Raw genomic sequence first — 17,881 nt, forward strand, 5'->3', positions numbered from 1 at the left:
TATAACTGTAAAACTTTTTTTGTGAGTTCATATATGTAAGATGTACCAAAATTTTGTTTCCTGCTGTGGTGGAAATATCATTAATTTTCTTTTCTACTTAGAAAGGTTTTTCTTTTCTAAATTCATGCTGTAGTCTGTTTTTCTAAATAAAGTTCAGTGGTTTTCTGAGAAGTATTTTTCAGGACTTTATCTTCTGTGAAGACTGGCAACATATTTGCACATTCTGTGCATGGTGCAAACATAGTAATCTTCTTCAGGGATTTTTCATATATAGCTTGAGGGCTCCCAAAGTGCTTCTGATCCTCTTTCAGGTGTGAAATGTTTAGAATAAAGTGATTTATTATGTATTAATTTTGGTTAACCAGACATGATTTGAGATTTTCACAGTCTGCAGGAAATTAAGTGTTCATTAACATTTAAAACCATTAGATGACACAGTTAAGCAATAAATTATTAATTTAGGCCCTGTTAAAGTAAATGTGCATTGGTTTCTGACTAGAAGGTAAGTGGTGGCTGTCTTTGTTTTCAATTATTTTCCTAATTCTTGCTTTATTTATTCTGTACACTTCATTGACTTGTCTTTCTCTCTCTTTTCCTGAAACAGAAGAAGAAGAAGTGGAAAATTTTGATGTTTCCAGTCTGCCTGAAGAAGTGCTGCAGAATATAGAAGCTGACAGTTACTGGTGCATGAGCAAGTTGCTTGATGGCATTCAGGTAATTTGATTTTTCCTGTCTGTAAGTAGTGGAGTTAACTGATTAATGTCATGGCTTTGAACTACTTTAAAGCTGCAAAAGAGTACAGCTATGAAAAACAGGGGAGAAGTTGGTTTTCCCATTGGAGAACTCCACTGCAAGTTTGGCATGGAAAGGAAAGAAAGGAAAAGGAAAAAGGAAAAAAACCCCTCTCTTCATCAAAATGTCTGCAACTTCTCTTCATTAAAAAGTCTTCATGTATCATTCTGTGTGATGTTCTAGAGCAGAACAGAAACTTCTAGTTCTAGATGCATGTTTTGCAAATCTGTTACCAAGCATGAAGAATAGTTACTCAGAATCTCACTGAGCAGGTGAAACCCTGGATTTTTTATTAATTTTTGAGTTGTTAATATATCAACCTATAAGTGATTGCTGTCTTAATAGTTCCTGAAATTATCTTAATATTTTTAAAATACCCATTTAAAACTTGATACTTATACTACGTCACTGAGAGTTTGATTTTTTTATGTGTGGAAGAGCTGTAAATGAAAGCGCAGTTTTCTGTTACATGCAGCAAGTTGGAGTCTAATAATGGTAGATTTTGGTGTAAATGTTCATGGGCTTAAAAGTTTATGAAGGTTGGAAGTATCTAATCTTCTAAGAGCATTCTTTCCTGTGACATATTTTAATGTCAATGTTTCATTGGCTAGGGTGCATTGTGAACTGAAACATAATGAAGTTAATTTATGACAAAATAGTTATAGGATTGAGCCTGCAAGGCTTTAACTTTTTTGAAGGTGTTTTAAGTGTATTTCTCCTGGTTAAAGGTCAAATAGCTCAGTGTTTTGAGTAGCATTTTTGAAATGGACAGTCCTTTACTCAAGTCAGTTCCTGGAACAAATGCAGGTTTGCTTATTTCAGTGTCTCAGACCTCCTAAATTTTAAAACATTTGACCACATAGTAAAAATATGTGAAAAGTTATAAAGAAAAAAAGTGAGAGCTTGAAATATACTGGAAAGGAAGAAAGCCAGGTAAAGAAATGCCAACTCCTCCAGTTGTTTTACCTGCGTCTGGAACATCATTGTCACTAGCCTGTTGCTTTATTTTTTTCTAGGAAAGGAAGTTCACAGATTAGGCATTTTCTCCTTAAAATTCTGTTTTCATACAAAACTATCGGGTACTAAGAAGCAGAATATGGAAACCAATTATAGTGGAATTAAACTGCATCGATGAAAATTTAAGATGTTATATAAATGGAATAGTGTTGGATGTATTCAAGGATGCACTCATCCATCAAAAGAAGGCTTGAAAGATTATGCTAGTGGTGTGACTAATGATGTTACAGTTAATTCAGTGCAACTGCAGTGCTGCTGAAATAAAAGGCTTTCTTGTTTTTCTTCTCCTATTCTCCTGTTTTGTTTTCTTTCTGTGATGATGCCACTTTACTTAACAGATAAAACAGTCATGTAGTTGCAGGCTGAGTTGGTTGGAAGAGCTAACCCCGTAGAGAAGGACTCAGGATACTGATGGGTGTGTCTGGCAATGTGCACTTGCAGCCCAGAAAGGCAGCTGTGTCCTGGGTGCAGCTGTGAGCAAGGCAGGCGGGCAGCAAGGCGAGGAAGGGGATTTTGTGAGACCCCCACCTGGAGTGCTGCAGCCACTTCAGGGATCCCCAGCACAGGGGAGACATGGACCTGTTGGAGTGGGTCCAGAGGAGGGCCATAGGGTGATCAGAGGGCTGCAGCATCTCTCCCATGAGGAAAGGCTGAGAATATTGAGGTTGTTCAGCCTGGAGAGGAGAAGGCTCTGTGGAGATGTTACTGTAACGTTTCAGTACTCAAAGGGGGCTTTTAAGAAAGCTGGAGAGAGACTTTTTGCCAGGGCCTGTAGTGATAGGACAAAGGGCAACTTTTCAAGCAGAGTAGGTTTAGATTGGGTGTAAGGAGTACATTTTCTATGATGGAACCCAGAGAAGTTGTGGAAGTTCTCTTCCTGGAAGTGTTCAAGGTCAGGACTGATGTGGCTTTAAACAGCCTGATCAAGCTGAAGCTGTCCCTGCCCACAGCAGGAGGTTTGGACTAGATGAACTTTTAAGATTCCCAGTGGATTAATTGTGTGATGCTATAGTTCTGTCTGACTTACATTCTGGATGCACAATCATTTATTTATGAAAATATGGCACAGAAGACTCCTATGTGATGTATGTGATGGTTTTGTCTGAGATGTCTGAATAAACTGTACAGGGATATGTGACATTTGATAACTGCAATCAAAGAATCTCTGCAGAGTGTTTCCATTAATTTATATGTCAATATAAGTTTCCATTTCATGTTGTCTACCAGTACTGGATAAGTTTCAAGAGTGCACTTTGATAACTGTTAGGGTCATCTTGTGAAATTTTTGGCTAATATTAGCTAGATGCATTTTTTTTGAGTGTTTTTTCTTTTCAGTGCAGAAGGATGTAATGGAAGAATGATTGTATGATTGTATTTTGTACCCCTTTATTATTCTTAACAGAAAACTCATTTATTTTTCCAATCCATCCAGATGGTCTCATTTTCTTTATTCTAGAATTGTCAAAGGTGTTATTAAGACATATGGGTTTCTTGCTGGAGTTTTGCCACACATAGTGTCTATTATTTCTTCATTCCTCACTCCCTTATGTATCTAATGTGACTCTGTATTTTTAATATAAGAATGCATTTTTGAACCACAGAGACCTGTGCTATAAAGAACAGGAGCTGGCATTGGCAGCAGGACAGTCACTTCCTGACATGCATACAGTTCTCAGCTGAGAGAAGAAATAAAAACCTGTTCAAATCATCTATCACTTTAGTAGATCCCTCTGTGCTCTTTTTTCTGTCATCTGGAGGTTCCTATGCAAGTATGTTGTGGCTCCAGCTGGAGAGTTTGCAGAACTTTTCCAGTAGTTAATGTTTAATCTTGCATGATAATTTAACCTATTTTTTGTCCTTAGATTACTTTGCATCTTCTTTCTCTGTTGGTTGTCTCTAAGTTTAGGCTTCTAAGTGACTGTGCATGTGTCATATCACAGTTCGATTAAAGTTTTAGAAACTGATGTAACAGAGACTAAGAGTTTTTGAATATAAATTTATTTAAAATATAATTTAATCTTGGAATCTGTAGCTGTCTTATAGCAGTCAATTTTGGATTATGATGTATGTTATGGCTTTCCTTTTCAGTGCTTCCTGAGTCTGAATTTTTTCTTTAATTTTTGTCCAGACAGACTATGCCATACTGCAATTGCTTCTTATTTATTTCAGGAGAACAAATGAGATCTTCTGAAATCATAAGAACATAGGATAATTCTGTGCAATGGGGGGCCAGCTCTGAGGTCAGGCTGAGTTTCTCAAGGCTTTGTCCAGTTGAGTCTTGAGCCCTCCAAGGACAGAGACAACAGTCTCTGTGGGTTAACCTATTCCAGTGCTTCCTCATCCTTATGTTGAAGGTTCTCCCCAATAGGCAGATGGAACATTTTTTGTTTATGCTGCTTGTCTCTTCTCTTCCCACTGGGCACCACTGTGGGAGATGGAGGTTTGTCATCTATATAACTTGGGTTTTATTAGGCTGTGATTAGGTGCTTCTGGGGCTGTCTTTTCTTCAGGCTGAACAAGCCCAGTTACCCCAGCCTCTCAAAGAGCACGTGCTCCATATCTCTGAGCATCTTGGTGATCTTTAACTCTTGCTTCAGTTTATTCTGAAGTTTATTACCTTTTTGTTGTATCAAGGTCCTTAAAATTGGATGTGATATTTTAGATATGGTCTTGAAATACAAGAAATTATTTTTAAACATTTGAAGGAAATTCTACATAGTAAAGATTGAACTCTGAAACTGTTTGGTCAGAGAGGTTGCAGAATCCTCATTCTGGAAGTTCAAACCCAGAGTTTGCTGGGTGATTGCTCCAGGTGATTTGGCTTTGGGCAGCCAATCACTTCCCTCCATGGGCCAGGAGCCCGCTGGCTGGCTTTGCTGCCAGGGCTCACCGGTGACTCAGTCTGAGTTTTCTGTCTGCTGAGATTTCAGGTCCTTTGCCACAGAACTCATCTCCAGCCCGTATTCTTGCAGGATGTGCTGATTTATGCTGATTTATGAACACCTGGTTCTGAGGCTGTGTGTGGCCATATGCAAAATATATCTTCCATGTGTGTGATAAAGCTGGTTGTCTTTACAACACTTCTAAACTGTAGATGATGCATGAGCATTTTTGTATTTTCATCTGTGGCTGTTCATATGGGGAAACTAGAATTATCCCATGAGTATTTTTTCCATGTAATTAAGTAGACATTCCCATATATCCAGATTATTAACTTTTTTTATTACTAAATCGTCCTTTATAACACTTTCTTCAATAGTGTCTCATTAACATTCAAGTAAAAAGTTCACATTGATCTGTGCCACCTGCAAATGTAATGTTCATGTATAAAATAGAGTATAACTTTTCATTTTAAGTTTGAGTATACTGGTAATAAAATAACCAAAGGGGAAATACATGCATTGCATAATGATCTAACCAGATGTATTAAAAATAGCACTAAAATATTAATATAATCATTTATCAGGGCCTGGTAATTTTTAGAACAAAAGTGAGATAATTCACATCCAGGGACTAGAGTGTGCTGAGGTACATATTAGCTATTTATATGTCTGATAAAATAGCAAGATTTATGACCTTTAAAGGGAATCCTGCAGTTTCCATAACCCAAGAGTGAGGTTTTTCTCACTCCTGGGTTATGGAAAGTTGTTACTTATGTATGGATGGATGGATTGATGGATGGACGGAAGGGAGGGAGGGAAGAAGGAAGGACGCTTGGAAAGCTGAATCCAAAAAATAACATGAACATGCATTTCAATTGTTGAAAATGTGCAGAAATAACTCTTCTGAAAATTCTTCACAGGACCTTCCTGGTTTATTTTAAAGGAAAAATAGGTCAAATATAGCTTTCTTTGTATCTTTTAATTGAACTCCTGCACAAGTTTTTGCATAATAATGCAGTTTTCCAGCCTGTCACTGAGAGTAAAATTTTCAGGAAGACAACGAATCTATTTGTAATCAGTAGATTAAATATACTGTGCTATCAGTATACTTCAGCATAAAAATATTTTATCCTCTACCTAAAATTTGCAGCATCAGTTTTTGAAATATGATTTCTAGCTCTTATCTAGATTTGAACTGTTGCCTGGCCTATGCTGTAATCCAGAAATATACCCTGAGCATTTTTGTCATTGCTACTGTAACAGTTTCTGCTATTTATGATACATCTACTTAGGTTAAAACTGAGGTTTGACTACACAGACCAGGAGAAGGCTGGATCTTTGGTTCTGACTCTATGGATGCTACTCTAATGTGACAATCAGTACCTACATTTTAATAAACTGTTGGGTTTTTTTTTTTTTGTCCTGTTATGTAGGAATAAGTAAGATACCATTTTGCGTGTGAAAAATTTTGGGCTGCAGTGCTTTGTAAATATTTTTCCTCCTACTTAGAAAATTTTGCACTTTGAAAAGTCAGGCTTAATAGTTGTAACGGTTGACAGAGCTTTTGTTGTAAGAGTCTTGGACTAATGATGGAACGTGCTATGGGCTGTGCTAACAGCATAGTTCAGCACACTTGTGTGTTTGTTGTTGTGCATGCACACTCTATCCTGAGCTGTATTCACGAGTGAATTTGCATTATAATCTGTATTTTCAAGAAACATTTTGGGTGAAGTGTACTTCCATTGATAGTGTTAATATACATCATGCCTATCATTATCTGCTGTCATGCTTCCCTCTCTCCTGCCCCTATCTTTTTACATAACTTTCTGAGCAAGGTGAACCAAGATTTTTAATAGGAGTTTTCTTAGAGTGTCCAGAAATATGTGAATGAAGTATTTAAATGAGGAAAAAAGATTAATTCTGGAGATCTCTTGGTGACATAATGAGGATGAGAAAACCTTTTTCTTTCAGTTGTCATTTGTTCATGTGATACTATACTTGAACATACTAAATTGATGCATAGCAATTCTTAAATATGCATCAGTAGAGAAAATAGATTGTGTGTCTGTATGATTTACATAGATTGCTTACTGTATCCTCTAAATTTAAAAGCTCTGATCTCATTGATAAAACATGAGCAAACAGCACATGAACATTTTGTGTCAAAACTTTCCATTTGCTTCTAGAAATGTTTCTGATATTTTCTTCAGTACACTGTTAGTGAACAATGTGTATGACCTGAAAAGATGAGAAGTATTGTGCCTACACCTGTACTTGCCTGCAGTCATTATGTCAAATTACTGACAGTGTTTTTTCTTTTAGTTTGGCTGGCTCTGTTTCTTCTTCATACTGTCATGAAAGATTGTTTTTCATTCCTCTTCAGCTTGCTGCTTCTCCTTTTAAAATTACCCCATCATCATGTATTAAGAGAAAAAGATGGGAGATTTTCTTCAGCTAGTGCCTGTGAAGTCTCTTTCTCTCTCTCTCTCTCGCCCTCTCTGGGAGGACAGTCCCAGTTAAATTGGTTATGAGCATTTTTCCAACTTTCCTACATTTAAAATTTCTCTACCCTTAAAAAAGTAAGGAATTGCATAATAGTTTTTAAAATGTTCTGTGAAGTCTATAATTTTAGTATTTTATTTTAAATTATAACAACTAGGTTTTGAGAAATCCAGACCTAGTCGTAGTTGCAGGGAAAGTAGGGTGTTATACCAGTTTCTACAGAATAAGTAGATACTACTAACACAAAGATTTGAAGCTGATGGAAGTTTTGCTCTCTTGTGACATTATAAAGTCCTAACCTTCTGTTTTGTAAGGTGAAACTAATTATGTGTCAGTCTGAACTCGGTATTATGACCATTCAGCTGTGAAGTAGGTTAGCATAGTTCACTGAAAGTGTGTTGGAACCTATCTAAGTGGAGCATAAAGAATTTAGATATTCATTGCACACCAGTGCATGAATTTTTATGTTTATCAGAGGTTCTGGTGTACATACATACTTTGTCATATGTGAATGCTTATTGTCAAGAACAGTGTTTGGAAATAAGAGATATTTTATGTGAACTCCTAGTTTTCATCATGATTTTTTTTTTATATTTCCTCATTTGAAACTTTGACCATCAATAATGAGCAAAAGACAATCTCTGAAATAGTCATAAGTAATTGAGAAAATAATTGTCTTGGCTCAACAGCCCTTAGCAATAATTAATGAATTTTGTGAGTTTGGCATGTTTTTTCTTTTCTGTTTTACCATTTTTCATTCATCTATAAGCACAAAAGGAGCAAGAATAGTAAGTAACAGAATATGTTTATGTTTTTATGTTTACAAAGTCTTTCTCACAGTTTCATAAACTCCAGGAAGTCAACTACATGTGTCATAGACAGGCATATGTGCAACACAGTTTAATTAGAAGAGAATACTGGGGAATCCAATAAAGATCTTTCTGGTTTAGTTGAGTCAGCACAAGTGGAAGAGTGATCCCCAGCTGTGTTCATTTGCAGCAGAAAAATAAATAGGAAAAATATCAAATGTAGTGAAAAGCAAATTTACCTGTTTTCAAATCAAGATGGCAGTTTTGGTTTGCATTTCCAGGTTTGTATGGAGTAAATTAGGCTTTGAGTAAAAAAGTAGCTTCAGATTCATAGATCACAGTCAAGAGTTGCATACCTGGGGAGAGACTAATGATCGAAGCACCAGTGTTTTGACTCTGTGTTGACTTTCAGTATTACATACAGGAGCATTCTTGTACAGAGGATCTGTTACAGAGGAAATAATTAAATAGCATATTGCTATGCTTTGAGTGCAGTACTACTTCTAGAAACACCAGTTTACTGTTTTAATAAATAAATAGAACAGTATATAATTATTTTGGGCCAAAAAAAGGTACATACAATTTTTGTTGTTGAGAGTATGTTCTGTAAAGAAAGTGATTATGATTTCCTAAAGATGCTGTGCCCTGGATATTATCCATGACTAATACAGGTGTGTGTCAGACTTGTGCAAAAGACAGTGTTCCAGTGCATGGGATAGTTTCTTTCTTCCTGAAATGAGATTATAATAAGCCTGAATTCTGTGTGAGTCTTTCCATTCTTTCAGTTTTGGGCTTTATTGCATTGAAAAGGATGCTCATGTTCTCTTTTTGAAATGTCAACAAGCTGAAATTGTTGCCTGTTTTACTTGGTGATTGTGGAAAATTAAAAAATTCAGGGGATTATTCTTACTCCCTCATCCATACTGTTTTAGTTTATACACTGAGTTCTAATATGAATTACTGTGAAAGTGCTACTGCTAAACTAGTAGAAAATTTTGCTATAATTTTTAAAATAGCTACTGCTGTGGTCAGTTACAAGTGATCAGAGCATTCAGTAGACTTTTTTTCACTGTAAATTGTTTGGCTGAAGTACTTTAATTTACAGAATTATTAGTATATCATTTTGCCTTGTGAGCTTTTAGACTTCACACTTTATAGCAGTTTTACAGAATTTGAAGATTAAATTGCAGTTCAGTTTCATAAGTTAAATAAAACCTAAAAAAAAAAAAAAAATCCATGTAAATAAAGTCAATAGAGTCAATAAGACTTTTTTTTGGTTTTAGATAGAAAAACATCAGGATGCATAAAAATGATTAAAAGAGATAATAATCTCTTTTACTCTAAGACCAAATTAAAATTTGAAATAAAGTCAAGAAAAATTAATATTTTGGTATTACTTAGCTCCAGTTGATAAAGGAATTACTCAAACAATAGCAGTTGATGCAAAAAAAACATCCTTTACTCTGATTTTCTCTGCGTGTGGTGGTTACACAAAAAGAATTTCTACATAGCAACTTCCTTTTAAAATATGTATGTATAATTTTCTTTTCTTGAATCTCTCAAGAACAACAGGAAGACAACTGTAACAAAATGAGCTGAATGGAGGGTTTGCCAATTAAATATTCAGAAACATTCCTGTATATTTAAATAATGCCATTATTTAAGAAGATTGATCACTTTGTGTTTCAAACAGAGGTATCTTTCTTGCTCTCATTATTTCAAACTCAAGTCTCTATTATAGAGCTGCAATCCACAAATTAAAAATACATTTAGAGTTAATTCATTCAAAGAAATATATGCAAATATAATGCCCTTTTAGCTACATTGCTTGTGTGTTAGATTTTGATTCACGATATTAACTATAATCTTGGGTTCAGAACAGTTATGAGTACATTAAAACAGACTTTTGATTTCTTATGCTGCTTGAAGTTATTACTCTCTACTTCAAAAGATCAAATTCTTTCCCTGCCTCTGATTATAGGCTAAATTTTCTTATTTCCTACATTATTTGTAGAATTGTAAATTTCTGAGAAAAAAAGTTACCTTAAAAATCTCTAGCATGGCACACTTTGGCATGTAAGATGAGGGCCTTTTAAAGCCACTTGGATTCCTGCAATAATGTAACTTCACTAGATTAGCAAGTAGAGAGCGACTGATGCAGGAATAGCTACACAGAATATATTCTTGGAGGTGACGACTCAGAGGACTGTACAGTGTGATGATTTACTGTTTTACTGTAGAAGCAGATCTAGGAAATGTAGTCATAAACCAGAAACACCATAAGAAAACAGAGAAAAATACATGGACTTAGAAAAGTAATTGAAATAAAAGAAACCTGTTTTGCTTTTCTGCAACTAATACTTGTATGTGGTCTCCTCTTTAGGATAACTACACGTTTGCACAGCCAGGAATCCAGAAGAAAGTGAAAATGTTGGAAGAACTTGTTAGTCGGATTGATGGTAAGTCTCAAAGGCAAGCTAATTTCTAACTGATGTTAGACTTGAAAGTGTTTAGTTAAAATGTTTGCAAGAAAAGCCAACATCACTGCAGTCCGCTGCCATGGTGGGGTAACGTGGCCTTCCTCAGGTCAGGTGTCATCGCTGGTTTGTGGCGCACTGGCCTTTGGAGATCACTGTCGTGTATCATTTAAAAGAAAGCCACTAGAGCGTGAGCCTCTTTCATTACTTTTTATTAAGGCAATATAATCAAAATTCAATGGCAATTTCTTTGCAGCAGAGTAATGACCACATACAAAAGGCAGCCAGTATTCATTTCACATTAAGCCTCAATGGTTGTTGTAATGCAGGCAAAGCACAGTGGTTGTTTATGGTTGTCCTTTGGTACTATGTTTTGTGCCTTTGTGCATCATTTTGCTATCTGGAATGTCTGCATAATTTCTCTGTGGAATCCAATTAATTATGAACTCTGGAAATAACATCTTTAATTTTATAGATAAATTACAGTATGTGCAGGGGTAATTTTAGATTATTCTTTCATGTTCTAGCAGCGCACTTTGAAAAATTTTACCTTCATCCTTAAAGTAATTCCTTTCATGAAATGCTGACTGTCATATAGCTAGAACAGAGTTTAATTAAATGAAATGCAAGAGATAATGCTTGCCCATTCTAAACATAATCTCTTGATAGTTTGTTAAATTAATGAACAGGGTATTAACGAAATGTTGCCAAGCAGAACCGGGCATATATTTGCAACACTAGCATGTCAGTGATGACTTAGAAAAAAATATTTCTTGTGTAGATTTATATTTTATAATCTTCTTGGAAACATTAATTCCCTGGTTTTGTTACATATATTGTGAAGTTTTTTTTCTGCCCATGCTTGTCATTTTGCCTGCTTGTATGTACATCCTTTTATTTGATAATAGTCTTCATGCTTTTCTAGGATATTAAGGTATTTTTAATGATCAAAAACCAAGGGCAGGAGGAAAAGGTTTGTGTAATATTACACTATAAGCTTAAATGTATGTAAAAATTCTTGTTGTAAATACATTTTTTTAAAAATGCCAGTGAATATGAAAAATATAAGGGCATATTTCTGCATATTGGGTAGCTAAATATTTATATTACAAATATAGTTAAATCAGTATATTTTGTTACTTAAAAAATAATCTAACTTCTCATAATGTGATTTTTTATATGCAATTTTAGTCTTTCATCAATTGATGTTTACATTTCAGAAGCAAATGATTATATTTTAAATGAAATGTATAATTAAAATTCCTATAAGTATACTTCCTTAACTTGGTCAATGAACATTTATATAAACAGATTGTTTAACCAAGTTTTTAAAATTAGAAATAGCATTCTGATAGTCAACTTTGTTGTTCAATTGAATAAAAATATTAAGTATAATAAAATATATTGTTGTTCAATTTAGGAAAAAATAAATGCTGAAGTCTTATTTGTACCTTCAGTGCTTTAGGGATATAGTTAAATAATTTCTCTCAATTATTAATTTTAGTAAGTATTATTTTTAAAGCTTCACACTTGAAAAAAAAAAGTCAGTTGTAACAAATAGTTGGGTCATCTTATACTGTGCTTTGATCGTCCTTTGCAACTGAAAGTGAAGTGTGGGTTCCTGTTTTTTATATAATTTTAAATAAAGCTGTGAGGTCTTTATACATTTTTTGTAGTTTTCAGTAGACATTGTGAGGCTTTGATAATAAATATTGATGGACATTTAGAACTGCTTAGGTTATCTGGGGCCTCTGGAAGTAATTGTTCCAAGTTCCCTTGCCTCGATGACTCTATCTAATGGGACAGGGCCAATTTAGAGCAGGCTGTGTGGAGTCTTGCCCTGTTGAGTTTTGAGTGATTCCAGGGATGGAGATTCTGCAGCTTCTTTGGGTAGGACTGTTTGGGAAGTTTGACTACTTCCACTGTAATTTTATTTTTTAATATAAATAATTATTTTTTAAAATTGAGCTTATGTCTACCACCTTTTATTTTATCTCAGTGTACCTCTGAGAAGAATTTGGCTCCATGTTCAGGTAGTTGCAGCTATTCATAGAATACTTTTTAAAGCTGGGCAAATCACCTTTCATGTGTGAAGAGCTCCAGCTTCCTGTGCCCCACACTGGGTTGCTCATGCGTGCCAGTGTCACAGCATTGGAGGTCATGCTGCAGATGTGGTTTCCCAAGTGGCAGATACAGAGGTAGAATCACATCCCCTGACCTGCTGGCATCTTTCTTGCTTAGAAAGCCTAACAAATGTTTGGCCTTTCTTGCTGCAAGGACATTCTTAACTTAGGCACAGCCTGTTGTCCATCAGGATCCCCATGTCCTGCTTGGCAGAGCTGCTTTCCATCAAGCTGTGCCCTGTCAGTGCTTGTTGAATGAAACTTTTCTATCCCAAACAGAGGACACTTGGCTCTCGTGAACCGCAGGAGATTTCTCTTAGCCATTGCTTAACTTCTTAATGTTCCTTACATATTAGCCCTCACTTTCAGTGTGTCAAGTACTCTTCCTAATTTGGTATCATTTGCAAACACAGTTTATTCTATACTATCATTCATCTTTAACAAAGACATTGGCCCCAGTGCTGCCTCTGGAGGGATATAATTAGTAATTAGTTGTCAATTGGACTTTGTATTGCTGATCACAACCTTTTTAATACAGGGGCCCGGTTAAAAGTTTTGTGTTGTAAAGATGCACAATTTTCATTATTCTTTGGGCTGTGTCTTTTTGGCTAGAAGACTGTCCACTCAGTTACCTTCTTCTGCAAGAAAAGCACACCAAAGTATGTCTAAGAGGAAAATAAAGTTTTAGTTGTTAATTAGACAATGGTGGTTGTGTACTGCAGTCATAACCTTTTGGATGCCTCAGCTAAGGGGTCCTGAATTTATTGGGATTTTGGTGGAATCATGCATAGTATGATTGAATATTGTGGTTTTCTCTTAAGTTCCTTTTTGCTTTTGGCTTTTTATTCTGGGTTTGCTATACTTCAGTTAAAGGGAAATATATGGCTGATATAAATTCAGTGATCTTGCTTTTTAAAAAAGCCCCTTATACTCTGTATTTGCTGTACTTATCCTAAGTGCTCATTAAGGTTACTCTTCAAGAAAATAACATTCCTGTTGGTACTGTGTCACATTATTTCTTGATGCTGGGTAACTGCACAGTGAAGCAAATCCTGATGTAGTAAGTAGTTGTTTGAGTGGATGAAGCCTGTACTGCTTATTTGCTAATAGTAATGGATTACCAGTGTATGAAAGGTGATGCTTGTGTTTTGGAAAGTGCTAATGCATTATGTCAGTGATTCAAGCAACCTTCATTAACCGAGCAGTGTGGATCACAACTCCCCTCAAAGTAACTGTCCTTGTGTGTACACACCAGAATATTGCAGAAGATTTCAAACAGCCAAAATGCTCTCTTAATTTAATCATAATCTCATTCTGCTTAAATTCCAGAAAATAATTTTGATAAATTGTGTTTAATGGAATTTTTGGCCTGTTAATGGAATGTTGTTTTAGATGATATGGAGTTTGAAGATAGAACATTATTCAATTTCATTAGTCTACTTGTCATCATCATTCAGATTTTTCTCAAAATTATACAAAAAAAATTGAGAGGGAGCATCAATAGATAGCTCAATAACACAAGGAATCTCTTATAAGTAATTATCTTTTCTTTTTCGTGTAATGCCAGTAGAGCTTCTCTGCTCTAAATCATGAACCATTTCTCATGGTTTGTAAAATGTCATACTCACATGGGACACTATCTTCCACTTCTACTTCATTTAGGATTGAAATCAAAGAGACATGGTATAGGAATACCCAAATTAATTCAGGATTTGTGTTTACAGAATTGACTAGGTTAGTGTCATGCTTGGAAGAGTCTCAACTTCTTCAATTTACTGTAAGACAACTGGTAATTGCATGAGAGTTTGAGGTAGCCATTTGGAGAAGGCTGAACATTTTTAGATAAAAGTAGTCTGGGGATTCCATAAACACTGATAAAAGATGTATAACATTGATCAAAGCATTCATGTAGCATTCTCTCCAAATTAGCAATAAGGCAGTTCTAGGGAAAAAAAACCCGTAGCCTATTATAATGTTAAATGTATTTTTTATATATGTTGGCTTCTTATTAGTATTACAGAAATTTATAAAGCCAGTATTGACAGCAGTATAAATATTCTGTTTTTTATGCAGGGATAAGTTTGAAAAGATTTTTTTCTGCATGTTTTCTAGAATAACTCAACCCAGGTTTTGCATTTGTGTTCTGCATGGATCTTTTTTTTTTTTGTACATTAGGAAATTCTCAACTATTACTGTTTCACATTGTTTCACCAAAAACCACCCAAACGTTTTGTAGACCTTGCCCTTGAATTTTAGTAACAAGAGATGGAAAAATGCAAAAAATGATTAAAAATAATAGTTAAAAAAGCTCTTACTTTTGCTGTATATACTTTCCCCCTTCTCTTGAAAATGAAAGTAATGGAAAAATACCTAGGAAAATAAAAAGAGTGCTGCATTTTAATTCAATTTCTCTGTAATTCAGCTACATTTTTCAAAGGTTCAGTAAAATTTCAGAATTTCTGCTGTTTCCACTGTGAATACATCTTCTGATCATCTGTTTTGGAGAGTTACCACAGCTATTCCTACAGATGATTTCATCAGGGCAGTTTCTAGTTTATTTGCATTTTATTGTTGTAAAAAAAAATTAAAAAAAATTTAAGAGGTGTTTTTAGTGCAAAATTTAAGTTGTTATATTTGGATTACTTAAAAGAATGACTTTTAATAAATACTAAATAGTATTGTTTGAAGAAATACCATTAGTTATTCCTGTGTGCAGTTAAATTGCTATTTCATCTTTTAAAACCATCTTCTGTTATAAAACTTACAAGTCCTATTTTTCTTATTGCTGCCATATTTTATATGTGTATTCATTCACACCAAATGACAGATAAATTAGATAATGCCTCTTGTATTAATGTTCTGAGCAAATTAATCTTGACTCCACTAATCATTCTTTCTTTACTTATTTCTCTCTTGGGTTACAAATAGTTTGGTTGGCCCATTATCGGAAGTTCTGTAGATGATGCCAGAACTAAGGACTTGTAATAAAATACTTTCATGTTGTGGCCTTAAATTCATATTTTACATAGTTTTGCTATTAGCATAGAATTTTTAAATATAACTCTCTTGTAAATAGTTATGTGTAAGTATGTGCAGATCAAGCTCTTCATGAAATGTAGTAATTTAAAACTTTTTCATTTTATATGCATTTTTGTTTAACTACAGTGGAAAGGCTTATTTAATTGTACCAATCTGTGTACTTCTCACACGTTGTAATATTTGCTGTAGAAATGATGAAAAGGTTGATAAAGCTCTTAATATTTATTTATAATATGTTTTCTTATATAATTGGAGAAGTATATAAAACATCCTTCGTTAGAATAGGATTAGTACTTGTAGGATTATCCTTTCTAAGGTCTTAGTTTATTTAAGAGCTATGTGTTTTTAATGGGCTGCCAAAGTTTTAAATGTCCAGACTTCACTTGGGATTCTTACAGTTTCTTCTTTGAGTCTTGTGTGGATGTTTTGCATTCAGCAGATTCTTGTCCCAGGAGATAAAGATGCCTATTGCCATAGAACTGTCCAGTGCTCCAAACACAAACATTTCACAATTCTGCTCAGAACGTAATTTCATATGACGAGTTAAGTACTTAGAGAAACCTCATGGGTGTTTTAATGCTTTAATGCACATTTCTGAAGGATATACAGTTTCTCTGCTGATTGAACTTTTTAAACTGCAGAGAAAATAGTTTTGCTTTTTTCTTTAGGAAAATCTGACTCTTAGAAAGACAAAATATCAACCAAGACTAATACATTTTCTTATTAATCCATTTACTGTTGTTTAATGAGAACTCACAGAACAAGTTATCTGTTCAATATACGTGATAGCTATAGATTAATTAATTTGGTTTTTAATTTGAATCTTGGGTGTTCATACAATGAACTGATAATGAAACTGTGGTAATAGATGACATTTGATCTATCTTTGTTATGTATTCAATCATGCTAATGATTTTTTGGTTGATGGTTGAAGAATGCGTAATTATATGTGCAAAATTATGTTCATGTTTAATTATATTGTAAAACATTTTACAGACACCAATAACTTTGAATTAGGATTGTGTTGAAGTATCTGGAAAAAAGAGCTCTAATTGCTTACATTTGCAAGAGTTGCAAAACTGGTGTTCTCAGCTATGTGAAAGCATTTTGAATTGGAATGGACACAGAATTTTTTAGACCTTACTGCTGCTATTGAGAATGAGTGATTAATAAGGACTTTGTTTCTTGGTCCATCATTCTGTGTCAGCTTGGTGCTGAAGTGATGGAAAAATCTTGTAAGCATTTCATAATTGTTTTAATTAATTTGCATTCCAAAGCTCTTTCTCATTTTAATAAAGCTATTTTATTTAGCTCACTAGTAGTTATTTTATATCTGATTTTATGGTTGTAATTACTATATTATACTTTAATCCACTTGTAAGTGCTGTTCACTGGGCATTATAATTAATTGATATATATTTTAGATAATATTTTTATGTTTTACTGTGGAGATTATATTTGTGTGCTATTACAGAGTTCAGAGACCTTAGCAAGAGTTGAGACTAACTGTAAAATAATTTGTAAATTCCTGAGTCCTCGTAAGCACTTTAACTTTTAAATCACCAAACCTTAAAATGTTCATGGCAAATTAAAAAAAAACACAGAAAAAAAGAAGAAAAAAGATGTTACATATGATGGGGAATCTACAAACTGTTAGGCATAAATACTTTTATGAATGCACACAGTTATGATTTAGAAGAACAGGCTAGAGAAGTCCGGTGATGGTACCTAGAAGTGTCTCATCAAACATACGTTTTTCCCTGTTGTTTGTGGCACTCAGAATATTGAGGTCCACCTGCAAACATGGGGATTTTCTTAACTTTTAACTAGAAGAGTAGATCTTTCTTGATTACTACTAAATGCTTTTCCTAATATTTTCCTCCATTTTGTGTTAAATACCTTAGAATTGTTACTTTTATTTGATTCCATGAGGCTACCAGGCCTTCCCTTCCCTCTTTCTCTCCTCTAGTATTTTCTTTTGTTTTGTTATCAGTGTCTTAGGCTTTTCAGTATTATCATATGGACCATATCTTTTGTTATGATGAAGATGCTTCTAGCTATGAGCTATACATTTAGTGAGCTAAATTTAAATGGACCATTATCTTTAAATTGCAGGTCATGAGGAGAATGTAATTGGCAATACTTCTGTGTTTCTGCCAGTCATATTTTAATTTTTAGGACTTTTCAGTGTATTTTTAAAATGTTTTTATTGTAATTTTTTAAAGTGGACAATTTTAACC

The 17,881-nt window shown here is 34.3% G+C and overlaps 1 protein-coding gene across 2 annotated transcripts in view; it reads left to right on the top strand.

Annotated features, from left to right (window-relative positions):
• The window catches only part of TBC1D22A (TBC1 domain family member 22A), a 150,279-nt gene that overhangs the window by 60,125 nt on the left and 72,273 nt on the right, over positions 1 to 17,881 (top strand). For both annotated transcript variants that reach the window (XM_002187308.7, XM_072920292.1), the window contains exons 9-10: positions 605 to 714; positions 10,386 to 10,461. In XM_002187308.7, coding sequence (XP_002187344.5) covers positions 605 to 714; positions 10,386 to 10,461 — 186 coding nt within the window. The remainder of the gene's footprint in view (positions 1 to 604; positions 715 to 10,385; positions 10,462 to 17,881) is intronic.

The sequence above is a fragment of the Taeniopygia guttata genome, chromosome 1A, assembly GCF_048771995.1.
Source record: "Taeniopygia guttata chromosome 1A, bTaeGut7.mat, whole genome shotgun sequence".
NCBI classification, from domain to species: domain Eukaryota; kingdom Metazoa; phylum Chordata; class Aves; order Passeriformes; family Estrildidae; genus Taeniopygia; species Taeniopygia guttata.